Genomic DNA, 15,909 nt, shown 5'->3' on the forward strand with positions numbered 1-15,909 from the left:
CTGGGCGACTCTCTAGAGGGGAAGGGTGGAATTCTCCGGATGTTGTACAGGAGGAATCTGAAGGACTGAGCTACGTTTGAGACATGACTTGAGAATGATAACTGATCATCCATGACTACACCAAGACTTCCAGCTTCTGTAGATAGAGTGACCAGTGAGTTCTCGAAGGAGATGGCAAGATCGTTCCCGGGAACAATTGGGATATCCAATTTTATACAGTTATTTCAACGTATTTGTTGACATAAATTCAGACAAATATCATGGAAACTGACCAATTATAGCTTTATACACAAAAATAACCCAGTTATTTATATTCAGTCATTTCATAGAGTTCAATAACCAGCACGTGTTATAAATCTCAATGCAGAATGATGGACAGAATCCAATGAGTGCAGTGTTGTCTTTGGGGCATGCCTGTATTAACTATACCCATACTCTAAGACTTCACAGCTTACACCAGTGTTAGTCTCACTGAAGTTATCACTTATGAAACAGACGAACTTCTTTATCTCAGTAAACTGCCCGGCCCCGTTCCGACTCAAGCAGCAGTGGATCTTTAGCCTGAGTGTGAAATGTAAACACTGACCACAGCATTCAGAATCTGAAGCCTGTTACGAAGACATGGCTGTCTTCAGCTCTTCTACTGAATCTCAGTACTGTGTCACAGCTCCTGTAAAGTGTGTGAATGGACATTTCTGACCAATGCTGCCCAATCTTACATTTGTGAGGACATTAAAATCCAGGTCACTCAACAGGATGAGATTCCTTTAGTAAACCAAAAATCACCCATGTGGCCAGTATGAGAGGTTTTGTCCTCTGGTACGATGTTGACCCCACATATGGATGCCCACCAGGGTCAGTGATGGGACCAGGAGGGGTTAAGCATCAGCCCCATCTGGGTTGGACACTGCACATGGAGCCTAGATGGGCTAAGGTGGGCTGTAATGATGGGGCCTATTTGAGAAACCCACTCAGAGCCCATGCCCACCTGGACCCCACCTAGCTGACGTTCCACCCATGTGAGCCTCACATGAGCACATTGGCTGGGAACTGAGAACTATAAACACAAGCAGGTAAACAGTCATAAGGATTACAAGCTGCATGAACAGGCTAATAAGAGGACAGGGCTAGGGTGGAAAAAAACACAGAGGGCGGAGACTGGCCTGGGAAAGCATGATGGTAACATGCCAACAAACCAATCCCAGAGAGCCAAATTTGCATCGTGTGCCTGGAAAGAGGGACTAGACTTTGACACTGATGGGTTGGTGGAGATGCTCTGACTCCAGGAGTTGGACCAGAGAGCAGAACTGGACCTGAACTGAAGGAGGAGTCCTATGGTCTGCAAGTATTGCCTGGATGTGCTGTAGCCAAATAAACCAATGATGTCCTTCGTCCAGTACCAGTCATATGCAGATCCTGTGATGACATTTTAATACTGCGTAATGTTTGGGCTGAACTTGCTGGGACGGTCTGATCTAGCCTCCTGCATCTCCACCCTTTCTGAAGGCCCTAGAGAGCTGGTCATGATGGTGATCTTCTTCACCCCTCACTCACTTCAACCATCAATAAAGATCAGACCAGACTAAACGTCTGAGGTTTAAATCAGACACTAAGACTCCTCCAGAATAATCCTCTCCAACCATGTTCTGATCATCTGATCATCACACATTTCTATTAATTCTGTTTAATAAATGATGATTTCAGGTGTGTGAGTTTGGTTAGATTACTTCCATCTCTCAGTGAAGATCCCATGAAGATCAGATCTCCAGATGTTTAAACATGATCAATAAGACATGTGTGTGGCCTAGTAGAAAACCCCTGTTCTGCCATCCAGGTAGATTGGAAAATTAGTCAGCTATTTGATTGCATTTTTTCCCAAATATAAATTGTATAATCTGTAAGAATTTCATACTGAAAAGAAGCAGCAAAACTGTTGCGTCCCAAAACCTTCCGATCCCAGTTTCCCCCCAAAATATTGAGAGAGTGTTCAGTATGATGCTAAGACACATTAGGGAAGCCCAGTCCTGCTCCTATGCTCTCTTTATGATGCTTTTAAGAGACTTGCAATCTGAACATCTGAATGTTTTCTGATAGGGCCTGGTGCAGCAGATGACCACCGTGACCAGCAGCCACTGTGAAGATTTCGACTGTGTTCAGGTAGGAAAGCAGAGCTGTATAAAGCATCCAGACAGTCCTTCTAATAAGTGAGGTGCACAGGAGCAGCCGTACATGAGCCTAAGGTCGTTCCCAATGCCAAACATGACATAGAAGGGTCTAAAGCCTGTAGTGGAGTGGATCTGTTGGTCAACCTAAACCTTTAGGATGAGTTGAAGTGATGGACCTAATCATTCAGCATCAGCACCTGACCTCACTGATGCACTTGTGAGGCTGAATGCAATCAAATCCTCCTCACAGCAATGTTCCATCATCTAAGGTAAAGATTACCAAATTCCCAGCGAATACTTTTGACATTATATGGGCAAAAGGATGATGATCATCATCCACCTCATCATCCCCAACTCCCCACCTGGATGGAGCTCCACCACCATCATTCCAGAGAACACAGTCCATCCACTGCTCCACAGCTCAAGGCTGGGGGGCTTCATAAATACCCCTCTACCCCACACGTCATCATTGTTTATCTACTCTAGAGAGTCCTATTCAATTGGCAGTACTTCTCTACATGGAGTAGACAAGCAGCAACTGACAATAGCTGAATGCATTCATTAGAATGGGTGTCCACAAATATTTGGACATATTGAATGATTGTTATGTTCTATTCTGGTTCCTTCAGAGAAATTCAGCATCTAAAGGATGGAATGGAGCTTTAATGAAAGAGAAACCCCAGAGAGGAGAAGCTGAGGAGCTGTATACCACCAGGACCAGCCAGCTGAACCCAGAAGGTGCGTCGTTCACTTTCAAATAACTGGTTCCAGAGTGACGAATATTTTGAGAGGAGCTCTGATGATGTTTGAGGGTTGGGTTGGGAGAAGACCCATTCGAATTTGCTAGAAATTACCACATTGACTTAGGTCTCTTAACCTGTACATATACCTGGATCTTCAGAAGATGGACTTCTGTCTTGTATCTTCATTCTCCACTTTAAAGCAGATCCTAAAAGCTGTGGTCTACAGCCCTGCTCCTGGAGAACTACCTTCCAGCAGACTCTGAATCCAACCCCAATCCACCCTTACCTGATTGACCCTGATTGATGAAATGGAGTGTGTTAGATTTGGGTTGGTGTTGAAACCTGTAGAACCAGTAGAGTTGGAGACCACTGGCTTCCTGCCTACCTGTTTTCTCAATACTTTCATGGTCCTCCTATAAGTTGTTAAAACCTCTTTCCACCTCCTTGCTTCAGTTATCTTCTTCTCACTGTGGAGCGAGGAGTGGAACTGTGTTCTCTGGAATGATGATGGTGCTCCATCCAGTACTTTTGGAATCAAAATGCTCCAAAATGCTTTGGAAAAAATGATGAGTGAGCAGGTGTCCCAATACTTTTGTCCATTTGGTTTTCTGTTTAATTTTGTGCAATTTCAACCTAAAAGAAGCTTCGATCCAGTCTTTAATCATCTGGGCTATTCCACTTAAGAAAAGTCAAACTTTGCTGTTCTCGTAACTCTGCTGTTTTTCTCTCTGACAGCGCCCCCTAAAGGATTGGAGTTAGACTCAAATGAAACTGAAGAAACCAGCAAAGCAAAGCAGAATGAGACCATCATCTTCAGTCCATCAGAACCTGCTCTGACCGCTCTGGTACCTCTAGGAGAATCCAAGACTGTTAGCAGGGCGAACCCTACACCACCAACCCTGGACCTACCTGACCTCACAGTGGAGGAGAAACCTGTAGCTCCCCAGCGAGTCTCAACGTCAGATATAAAACACTCTACAGAACCAGAAGGAGACCGGGCTGCAGATCTGGAGGAACCTTCAGCTACTGTGTTCAAAACACAAGGCCTGGATGCATCTCCTGCTGCCATGGAAACCAGCACAGGTAGCACTTTGGTTAATGAAGGAGAGTCTGGAGCTGGAAAGGTGAAGCAGAACAGAGAAGATCTTCAACCTGAGGAGGAGGTGGGGAGTGAAGGTACTGAACATGGGCAGAACAGAACAGAACCTGAACCTGAGCAGATTCCTCCTGAGGTTTATGTATCAGAGACTGATATGTGTGATCCGGACTCAACCTGCAGAACCAGAGCAGAACCACAGACAGGTAAAGCAAAGCTCAGCAGGAGCTGCTGACCTACTGCAGACGGATTCAGCTCGGTTTGTTTATGTTATGCTTGTTTGTTTGTTTGTTTGTTTCAGATTCTGTTACACTGAGGTCCAGCCAGAGAGAGAGAGGACATGCACAAAGAGCTGGAGCCAGAGGACCACGGGTATTAGACACACACACACAGACACACACACACACACACAGACACACACACACTGATTAAACACAGTTAAACACGTAAACAGAATAAGACTAAATAAGGAACCCTTTAAAACCAAGTATATTTTATTAAAATGTAATATTATTATATTACGGGGGCAGTGTATTAAGGGGGCAGTGGTGGCTCAGCGGTTAGAACGCCGGGTTATCAGTAACAGGGTTGTGAGTTGGATTCCCGGGCTCTGCAAGCTGCCACTGTTGGGCCCTTGAGCAAGGCCCTTTACCCCCGGGCGCTGGAGTTGGCTGCCCACCGCTCTGGATGTGTGTACTCACTGCCCCTAGTTCACTAGTGTGTGTGTGTGTGTGTGTGTGCGTGTGTTTGTTCACTACCACAGATGGGTTAAATGCAGAGGACACATTTCGCTGTGCAGTGTACACTGTACAGTGACAAATACATGCACTATTATATTTGATTCATATTGTTGAGTTTTGAGATAATAATTGGGATGTTTATATGTTCATAGCTAAGATAAGAGAATCCTTAATTAGTCCTACAGCTGGGAAATTTACCGAGTCACTGCAGCAGAGGGATAGCAAGACACTTAATGGAAGCCAAAAACTCTGAAATACAACATTATTAACAGATCTTAAAGGATAAAGGAGACTTTACAGTCATTCGCATCACGAAATTAAAAATTGGGATCTCAAGGTTCCAGTTACACCCAACGAGCAATTATTAAATAAATAAAATAATAGAATAGAAAAATGGTAGTTGGTATTTTGGTTCGGCACAACAGGTAACACCACTACCTGCCAGTGAGCTACCTCACTATGTGGGAGACCAGGGTTTGATTTCTGGTCTGGGTGACTATGCTGCGCTACACCAATAAAAGTCCATGGGCAAGACTCCTAACACTACACTGGCCCACCTCTGCAACCTTGTAAGTCACTAAATGCTGTAAATGTGAATTGTAAATAGGAAAGTGGGAAAAGTAGAGAAATGTAAAGTATGTTGCTGCAATATGATTACAATATATAAAAGAATTTAAATATTTACAGATAATCACACATTTACCCTTAATTGCACTTTTTTGGGGGATGGAGAAGCATATTGCTCATGGTAATGTTACACTGAGAGAGCTCAATTTCCTGAAAGTGTGTACAGTTTAAGTGTATACATAAATAATAATAATATTATTTACAAACTAAATACTACAAACATAACACTATATAATAAATAAAACACACAATAATCACATACATAAATAATAACATAACACAATAAACACATTCCATAAATAAGATGTAAAGATATAAGGATATAACTAAATCTGATACATGTTTTCCGCCCCCTGTTTTAGTTTCAAATTAAATATGTATCATTTTTAAAGTAAGCTCAGAGTATAGGTGGCTGAACAGGTTTGTGTTTATATTTATATTTTAGTTTCAAAAGGATTAAATATTAAACCAAAAAAACAAAAAAAAAACTATAGATGAAGTGCTGTTTGAGTTCCTTTTTAAATAATTGGTCAGAAGGTCAAATAAAGACTCAAGTTTTGGAGAATTAGAGTTTTCTGATGATTCAGGCTTTAAAGGGTTAATAAAAATATCAAACAGTAAAAAAAAGTGAAAAAAGTATAAATAAGGATTAAATCTGTGAAATCACAAGCGCACAAAACAGAACTTTGCTTTGAGACGGTGTGCGTTTCCATGGTAACAAGAACAGATTGTGTTCGCCAGTGATGGAGGGCTGTCAGTCACATATTTGAATATTAAGACCACGCCCACAAGGTTCTCAGAGAGAGCACTGAGGAGTGTTTATCAGAATTGATGGTTATATTTGGCGAGTAATTGTGTGTAGAGTGTCACTCTGTGTGCTGACCGGTGGAAAGAGGAAATGCTTGTGAGAGGATTATTCTGGAGGAGTCTTAGAGTCTGATTTAAACCTCAGACGTTTAGTCTGGTCTGATCTGGATTGATGGTTGAAGTGAGGGGTGAAGAAGATCACCGTCATGTTCAGATCCAGAGAGCTCCCTCAAAGAGGCCTTCAGAAAGAAGGGTGGAGGTGATGCTGTTCCATCTTATAAATCATGGTATGATCTTATTATGGAGCTCATCCTCCTGAATACATCTCATATATACTCCACTCTTCAGTAGACAGCTTTCATAAAGTCTGGGACCCCTACCTACACCATATAGGCTCTACGCTGTCCTCCTCCTAAATACCACAGACTCCCAAATTGGTCTAGCTGGCCTTTGCTCTCTTATGTCTTATAATATTTGATGAATATTTGGGTTTCCTTAGTTTTTCTTACTGCTTTTGTGCCGTTATGTAATTATCTATTATAGATTTTGTGTTGTTTACTGAAAATGTAATAAAAATATATTAAAAATAAATACAAAATAAGAAGGTTGGAGGTGCAGAGGAGTCTGGGAAGGGGTCCACTGTCTCAATGTTGATCAAAAGAAGATCAAACGTCCAGACGAAACAACAAAGGCGTTTATAGGGTGTCCTCTTTTTTTCACATGACTTTGTAGAACAGCAGACGTCGGGAATGGCCAGTCGTCCGGTGCAGTGAAAGGACGGTGTGTGTTATTATGGGGCCTTGCCTTCCTCCTCGTTCTCGCAGTGTAACGCTCACTCATTTGAGGCTCACAACATCTCAGAGCCTCTGTGGGAAATTGAGTTTGCAAAGATTTGATTGAATTAAGCCTGAAAGAGAGGAGAGGAGGGGTCATTTAGCTCCTCGGATAGAGCCTTACAAATGACCGCTGACTCACTGTGTGACACTGAGGGAGAAAGATTAGACAGAAAACAGGAAAAGGATTACAGGACTGATTTCATACAGCTGCACCTTTCTCTCAAAGAAGAGGAGAGAGGGGGGGGGCAGTGTTTTTGCTCTGGTGGACGCATTAGTGTGAGCGCTTGCGCCCTCTTGTGGGCAGCAAAAGCCCTAATCATATTAAACTGCAGGACATGCTTGAGCTTTTACAGTAACAAGCAGCTTACAATACATTAAGCTGCACGCATTGCTGACACAGCTGTAGAGAAGTCCTGCCAATAGAATAGGACTCTCTGCAGGAGCAGATCAACACCATGACCCTATTGCCAGCCGTGGACTAGAGGGGTATAAAGCCCCCAGCATTAAGGAGCTGTGGAGCAGTGGAAGAACTGTGTTCTCTGGAATGGTGATGGTGGAGCTCCATCCAGTACTTTCAGTGGGATGAGTTGGAGAGTTGTGGCTGAATGCAATCAATCAAATCCTCACAGCAATGCTCCTCCTCCAAAGTAGAAAGCCTTCTTCCCTGGACAATAGAGACAGTTACTCCAACAGAAGCAGGAGAAACTCTTTTTAAAGCCCTACTAAAGAGTTTAGGGCCTTAATTGAGGGCCGTGATTAAGAAATACCTGCACTCAAACCATTGAGCCAGAATTATGTCCTATAGTTGATCCTACCTCCATGTCTTCTACAGCACCACCCTGCTAAAAATAAACATGCTACAGTGGTTCTTGTAGTGACCCCATAGAGGAACCCCCTTTGGGTTCATCTAGAGCATTAGTTTGAAGAACCTTCAAATTGGCGAAGAACCTTTACATCATCTAAAGGTTCTTGGTGGCCACAAAAAATAAAGGCTTCAGGTGCAAGAACCCAAGAATTATGACATTCCCACTGTCCTTGGAGGGCTTTTCTGGGCAGAAATAAGCTTTCACGTGAGGTGGTGAAGGCCTAGGCCATCCCAGGACTTCCTATAGCTATAATAATGAAATGTCTTTATATATTTTCATTTTAAAATTCATATTTTTAATTGTTTATTCTTCTTCTTTTATTGTTCTCTTCTCCAGGGGCATCGAGGTCCACCTGGGTTGCCAGGACTTCCTGGACCAAAAGGAGATAAAGTACACGACCTGTTCCTTCTCAGTAGACCACAGTCTGAATGTATTGCACTGCTGTTATTGGAACACTTACCATGACGGTCTGATCTCTTTTCTCACAGGGCTATGCAGGAGTCATGGGCCGGACTGGAGTCACTGGCTACAGAGGCCCAGTCGGACCCCCCGGGATGCCTGCGATCATAGTGTGGAAAACATCTGAGGAGGAATGGCAAGCCTTCAAAGTGAGGAACAGTCAACAGCAGATTTTCAGTCTAATTATTTATATCATATGAATATAAACTCTATACTGATAATTGCTCGGCAGTAACGGCTGTTGTAGAGTGTGTAGAATCTCAGAAACTCTCCTTTTCCCCTCCACCTGCAGAAAAAGAAGTTCTACAAAAAGTTGGTGTCGTCATGGCCGGTGAGTGGTGGTTTATTTAGCTGAGAGTTTATGTAGCAATTCTCCAAAACAGCAAGAGTGAAGATTTAGTCTTCAGGTTTGAGGTTAGGAACAGCCAGTAGACTAGAATTACGAGTCTGGAGTTTCAGTAAGTATTAACTCTGTAGGTCTGAGTTCATCTGAACTCCTAAAGTGAAGAAACTACAAATGGTTCTCTGAGCGATTCCACAGAAGAACCTTTTTTGTAGTAGAGATGTGCAAGTGTGGAGAACCTTTAAATTGGCCTAGAACATTTACATCAAGGTTTTGGGCCTTTAACAGGTTCCTCAAACTCCCACATCTCTATTACAAACATGGCCCTCAATTACTATGGCCATTACACTGTATGGACAAAAGTATTGGGACACTAATTTTACTCATTCACCTGCTTGTTTCTTCTGAAATCAAGGGTATTAAAAAGAGCTGGTCCTGCTACTGTCCAGAGAAGAAGACTTTCTACTAGATTATGGAGGAGGATCATTGCTGTGAGGATTTGATTGTATTCCGCAACACAAGCGTGTTAGTGAGATCAGGATGTTGGATGATGACCACCTACACCATCTCCCCAATGCACCATCCAACGAATAAACGAGTGTCCACAAACATTTGGACATATAGTGTATTTTTTTTAAAATACTGTATTAAAGCCATGCGATAATATATTGTTTTTTTGTGGCCTCAAAATATTATCTTGTGCCCACACCTTATTAAAAATAACTAGCATGTCACATTAGGGGCTCTGTAGACCACTGCTTTAGGTCAACTCCTTTCATAAGTTCAGCTGATTGGATATGCAGTAGCAGCATGGCTATAATGGTCAATCTGGTTAGGGTCAGTACAAAGGAAATATTAGGGTTAAGTTAAATGTAGCCATTAGCATCAAATTAAGTAAATGTAATATTAAATGTAGTTACTGTATAATACTGTGAAGAATATTTAGAGAGTTTCCCCCAGTTTCATGTGTTCTCTGGAATGATGGATGGTGTTCTGTCCAATATTTTTAGGATGTGTTGGGGTGATTATACAATGTTCTGACTGCACTGAAAGCAATCAATCAAATCCTCACAGCAATGGTCCTCCAAAATCTAGTAGAAACCCTTCCTCCCTGGACAGTAGAGACAGTTACTCCAACAAAAACAGGATCAGCTCTTTGTACCCTTGATTTCAGAAGAAACAATGGATGAGCAGGTGTCCCAATACTTTTGTCCATGTAGTACAGCATTAGAGAACTTCAGGGACATTTACAGTCAGAGAAAGCTACTAATATATAATTATTACAGTCACTAATTACTGTTTATTTATTGTGGTTATTCCTTTCCCCGGGCCAATTACTGTAGAGGGTGAAAGGTCCGATGGGTCCACTTGGACTACTGGGAGATCCTGGACCCCTTGTAAGTGCAAATTTCGATGTTTGAGACTTTTTAGACCCAAATCCACCAAAAATGTGTCGTGGGTTCAAACTGCGATCTTTCTGACTGTTGGTATTTTGTGTGGTCTTTGATTGTAGGGGCCTCCTGGAATTCCGGGGAAACAGGGCAGGAAAGGAGAGGCAGGACCCATGGTAGGCATCCATATTTCCTCTCTATTTGCACGCTAATAGTACAAGGAATTCTTCCCCTAAATGATGCAATGAAGTAGACTGACCTCCACATGCTGTGGTCCCAGTGTCCAAGATCACAAACCATCTGTCTACAGATCTGTCATCAAGATCTTTTAGAGGTTTCTCCTTAACCAACATTAGGGGATCTGTAGACCAGAGCCTCGCAAACCTCATGATCCATAGGTGTTGGCAGGTCTACCTACATGGCATTGAAGCCCCTGGACAAACTATTGTTACAGTTGCAACTGTTAGTGTAAGAATAAACACTGTATAAAATTAACATAGTATAAAATAAACATAGTATAAAATTAACACTGTATAGAATAAACACTGTATAAAATAAACACTGTATAAAATAAACATAGTATAAAATTAACACTGTATAGAATAAACACTGTATAAAATAAACATAGTATAAAATAAACACTGTATAAAATTAACACTGTATAGAATAAACACTATAAAATAAACACTGTATAAAATTAACACTGTATAAAATTAACACTGTATAGAATAAACACTGTATAAAATAAACACTGTATAAAATAAACACTATAAAATAAACACTCTATAAAATATACACTGTATAAAATAAACATAGTATAAAATAAACACTGTATAGAATAAACATAGTATAAAATAAACATAGTATAAAATTAACACTGTATAGAATAAACACTGTATAAAATAAACACTGTATAAAATAAACATAGTATAAAATTAACACTGTATAGAATAAACACTGTATAAAATAAACATAGTATAAAATTAACACTGTATAGAATAAACACTGTATAAAATATACACTGTATAAAATAAACCCTTTATAAAATAAACACTCTACAAAATAAACACTATATAAAATAAACACTATAAAATAAACACTTTATAATATAAACACTATAAAATAAACACTCTATAAAATAAACACTATAAAATAAACATAGTATAAAATTAACACTGTATAGAATAAACACTGTATAAAATAAACATAGTATAAAATAAACACTATAAAATAAACATAGTATAAAATTAACACTGTATAGAATAAACACTGTATAAAATAAACACTGTATAAAATAAACACTATAAAATACACCCTCTATAAAATATACACTCTATAAAATAAACATAGTATAAAATAAACACTGTATAAAATAAACATAGTATAAAATAAACACTGTATATAATAAACACTGTATAAAATATACACTGTATAAAATAAACCCTTTATAAAATAAACACTCTACAAAATAAACACTCTATAAAATAAACACTATAAAATAAACACTTTATAATATAAACACTCTATAAAATAAACACTCTATAAAATAAACACTAAAATAAACATAGTTTAAAATTAACACTGTATAGAATAAACACTGTATAAAATATACACTCTATAAAATTAACACTATAAAATAAACACTATAAAATAAACAATGCATAAAATAAACACACTATAAAATAAACAATGCATAAAATAAACACACTATAAAATAAACACTCTATAAAATAAAATAAACTAGAAAAATGTTCATATGTATAAAGTATATGAATATAGGAAAGTGGCATATTGGTAATAACTGTGATAATAAATATGGAAAATTGTTACATACATAATAAATTGAATATTTAATATGTTTGGTTAAGGAGGAACCTCTTAGACAGATGGTTTGTGATCTGGACTTATGATAGGAGTCACACTTGACCTATAGCAATGGTCTACAGAGCCCCTAATGTGACGTGCTAATCATTTTTAATAAGGTGTGGACACAAGATAATATTTTGAGGCCACAAAAAAACAATATATTATCTCATGGCTTCAATACGGTATTTTATAAAATCATCAAAAATAATCTGCAGCTTCAATATATTAATTTGTGGCCACAATATACGGTAGAATCTTGTGGTCACGCCTTATGAAAAATACACTATATGTCCAAATGTTTGTGGACACCCGTTTATTCTTTGGATGGTGCTTCATTCAGTACTTTTGGGATGAGTTGGGGAGGTGGGGTGGGTGGTGATCATCCAACATCCTGATCTCACTAACAAGCTTGTGTTGCGGAATTCAATCAAATCCTCACAGCAATGCTCCTCTTTCAAAATCTAGTAGAAAGTCTTCTTCTCTGGACAGTAGAAACAGTTACTCCAACAAAAGCAGGATCCACTCTTAATACCCCTTCAGTCCACCTTCCAGACACATGTACAGTAGATGTGGATGACATGGATCCACATCCTGCTTGGAGCCTGCTCACACCTGAGCAGAGGTGGAACCATAGTCATCTTCTACAGTTTCTCCAGGGGCTTCAATGCCATGTAGGTAGGACCTGCCAACACATATGGATCATGAGGTTTTCAAGGCACTGGAATGTCAGAGGTGATGGTGGACAGCTCTGAGAAGATCTCTCTTCATATACATTGTACTTCCAGTATAATACCAGCTCATGCCATGTGCAAAGTATAGGAACGCTGCAGCTAAATATCATTTATCACATCATTTGCTATGCTAGGGGCCTCTTAGCCAGTCACCATCTCTGAGGAAGGCATTGGAATCCTGCAAGTAACTGGGGGTCAATCCAAATAAAAGACTGGTGCACTGCTTAGGAAACTCCAGAGCATGTTTTCCATCCCATAAAGGGCCTTGGCTAGTCTCTGCAAGGAATGCCCAGTGCTTAATATATTTATCAGAAGAGTTAGCGCCATCTTCTGGACTCTTTTGACTTTGACAGCAGACTAGACTTAGGTTTAATACTCACTCAGATCAGAATCAGATCAGATCAGAAATAGTTTATTGATTGGGAAATTGCAGTTAATTTACAGTTGCAAATGTTAGTGTAAGAATAAATGCTGTATAAAATAAACATTGTATAAAATAAACACTGTATAAAATAAGCAATGTATAAAATAAACGCTGTATAAAATAAACTATGTATAAAATAAACACTTTATAAAATAAACTATGTATAAAATAAACACTGTATAAAATGAGCAATGTATAAAATAAACACTGTATAAAATAAGCAATGTATAAAATAAACACTCTATAAAATAAACTATGTATAAAATAAACACTGTATAAAATAAACTATGTATAAAATAATCACTATATAAAATAAGCAATGTATAAAATAAACACTGTATAAAAATAAACCATGTATAAATTAACCTGGAAAAATGTTCATATATATATATATATATATATATATATATATATATATATATATATATATATATATATATATATATATATAAATTAGATTAATAAGAAATATCAAATTCATAAAATATATATATATATATATATATATATATATATATAATATGGTAATATTGATAATATTATCACCTGTGGCGCTTTGTGGTGCATTTCGGTGGAGTGAGTCTTGCACTGAATGTGTTCCTGTGTCTCATCACCGTGTTGTAGAGAGGGTGGGAGCCATTTTCCATAACGGCATGCAGCTTAGACAGCATCCTCCTCTCCGACACTGCCATCAGGGAGTACAACACTGGCCTTGCGGATCAGTTCGTTGAGTCTGTTGGCATCAGCCATCCTCAACCTTCTGCCCCTAATTTAAAAATTCTGTATTTGGAAATCGTCAATAATAGAGTAGATAGAAACGGACTACTTTCTCACAGCAGTCAGTCAGTATGTGGCATTTTCAGTTATGGGGACGATCAGGATTCTTAGAATTGTCAGCGTCTCCCTGCGTACTTCATTCATCATTCTTCCAATGAAAAAAAACTCAGAGCTGTGGCCTAAAGGTTAGAAAAGCAGGCCTGGGACAGGGAGGTTGCTGGTTTGACCCCCTGGGCTAGTGAGGGCAGTGAGGGCAGGGGAACATTGCTTTCTCTTTCCTTAACATTCATGAATTAGGTGCACTTAAGCAAGGCTCGTAACCACAGTTGCTTCCTGGCTTCCTTCTGAGGTAGCTCCTCACTGGACCAGGTGTGTGTGATCACTAGTGGGTTGAATGCTAGGTGAAATACTGCTGCACTGCTATGGATTATAGTTATACTAAACAGATCAGCTTAAAGTCTTAAAAATAAAGCTTCCTAATTGCCCATTCCTAATCCTACATGAGTGGTTTGAGCAAAACATTGTGCAGTCTTATGTATAGAAGCTTTATCTCTATTATGTGGGGTGGGAAGGGAGGGTCTTTACTCTTCTTTACATCCACATCTAATTAATAAAAAGAATTATGTAAGAAATTATTATCTAAAAGAAGTGTTCGCTCTAAACATCATATTTTAGGAGGGTGGGCATGACATTTCAGTACTCGAGAATGGAAAGTATCTCCTCTTTTCTGAATGGAAGCAATATTGTGAAGGTTATCACAGTAAACTGACCATTTACAGCAGGTCTTTGCATTTCTGTTGCTTGAAGGCTTGACCTTTTATCAGAGAACAGCCTCGCCAGTTTGTCCAGACGTCCCTGTAGTTGCTGAGTAATACACCTCAGTGTGTGATAAGCCTTGTTAAGTGTTAAGTGGTTCAGGTCTCCTCAAACAGATCTGATTAAGCTCGGTGGTTAATCACCTGGATTAGTTCCAGTGTTATTACGAGAACATCTGCTGTTCTGGATTCTGGTTCTGCCTGAGTGGCATGAGCAGTCTCCATGTGCTGTGTTTTCTTTTTGTCTGAGTAGGGCATGGCAGGTCCAGCTGGGATACCAGGTCCTCCAGGGAGACCAGGACAAGATGGCACCCCAGGGCAAGACTTTGAAATGGGCCAACCAGGACCCAGAGGAGAAGATGTATGTCCTCCTTCAGAAATATTGACCATGAATGTGGGTTAGAAGGACACTGACCTCACCTCCATGTGATCCTGGGACACTAATTGTAGGCTCATGTTTATGCAGGGCCCACAGGGATACAGAGGAGAGCAGGGCAGCAAAGGGGAGCCGGGTGAGTGGGTAAGACAGCCCATGTTTTTTTTTCTTAACCAAAGTAATGATGACAGACAGTGACTTTTTTGGACTGTTGGAGATGTTTTTAATCATCTTGAGGTTCTGCTGTTGGGCTGAACTTGCTGGGACGGCCTGATCTGGCCATGTTGGTCAGCTGTTCCACTTGTAAATGATTTAGTGAACAGTGGATGGTTATGAGAAGATCACCCTACTTTCTGAAGGCCTCAGAGAGCTCTCTAGATCTGGCCATGATGATGATCTTCTTCACCCCTCATTTCAACCATCAATCCAGATCAGACCAGACTAAACGTCTGAGGTTTAAATCAGACTCCAGACTCCTCCAGAATAATCCTCTCCAACCGTGATCTGATCATCTGCAGCTGATGTTCAGAAAAGGAGGCTAAAAGCTGCAGTATGCCCCAATTAAACAGGTGTCTGTTGTTCTCAGGGCTATGCCGGAGAAGCAGGACCACAGGGAGACAGAGGCAGGAAGGGAGAGAAAGTAACATGAATTTCATTCATATTTATCAGAACTGATTAATGGAGTATTTTGTGGCGTTCGTGCTGATGTAACACTTGTCTGTTTGTTTTCTTGTAGGGAAATAAAGGAGATATTGGCCTGACTGGAATCACTGGCTATACTGTATGTTTCTTGAGCTAGCACATGCATTTGGTTTTGCTAAATTTGTCTTAAACTAAAATGATCTTG

At 39.7% G+C, this 15,909-nt stretch overlaps 1 protein-coding gene across 5 annotated transcripts in view; it reads left to right on the top strand.

Annotated features, from left to right (window-relative positions):
• Positions 1 to 3,934: 3,934 nt before the first annotated feature.
• The window catches only part of LOC140557127 (uncharacterized), a 39,602-nt gene continuing 27,627 nt past the window's right edge, over positions 3,935 to 15,909 (top strand). For all 5 annotated transcript variants that reach the window (XM_072681275.1, XM_072681278.1, XM_072681276.1 and 2 more), the window contains exons 1-11: positions 3,935 to 4,210; positions 4,306 to 4,376; positions 8,217 to 8,270; positions 8,369 to 8,488; positions 8,632 to 8,670; positions 10,026 to 10,079; positions 10,196 to 10,249; positions 14,940 to 15,047; positions 15,153 to 15,206; positions 15,649 to 15,702; positions 15,799 to 15,843. In XM_072681275.1, the coding sequence (XP_072537376.1) occupies positions 3,976 to 4,210; positions 4,306 to 4,376; positions 8,217 to 8,270; positions 8,369 to 8,488; positions 8,632 to 8,670; positions 10,026 to 10,079; positions 10,196 to 10,249; positions 14,940 to 15,047; positions 15,153 to 15,206; positions 15,649 to 15,702; positions 15,799 to 15,843 (888 nt within the window). In that variant the 5' untranslated portion in view covers positions 3,935 to 3,975. The remainder of the gene's footprint in view (positions 4,211 to 4,305; positions 4,377 to 8,216; positions 8,271 to 8,368; positions 8,489 to 8,631; positions 8,671 to 10,025; positions 10,080 to 10,195; positions 10,250 to 14,939; positions 15,048 to 15,152; positions 15,207 to 15,648; positions 15,703 to 15,798; positions 15,844 to 15,909) is intronic.

This window comes from Salminus brasiliensis, chromosome 6 (assembly GCF_030463535.1).
Source record: "Salminus brasiliensis chromosome 6, fSalBra1.hap2, whole genome shotgun sequence".
Lineage (NCBI taxonomy): Eukaryota > Metazoa > Chordata > Actinopteri > Characiformes > Bryconidae > Salminus > Salminus brasiliensis.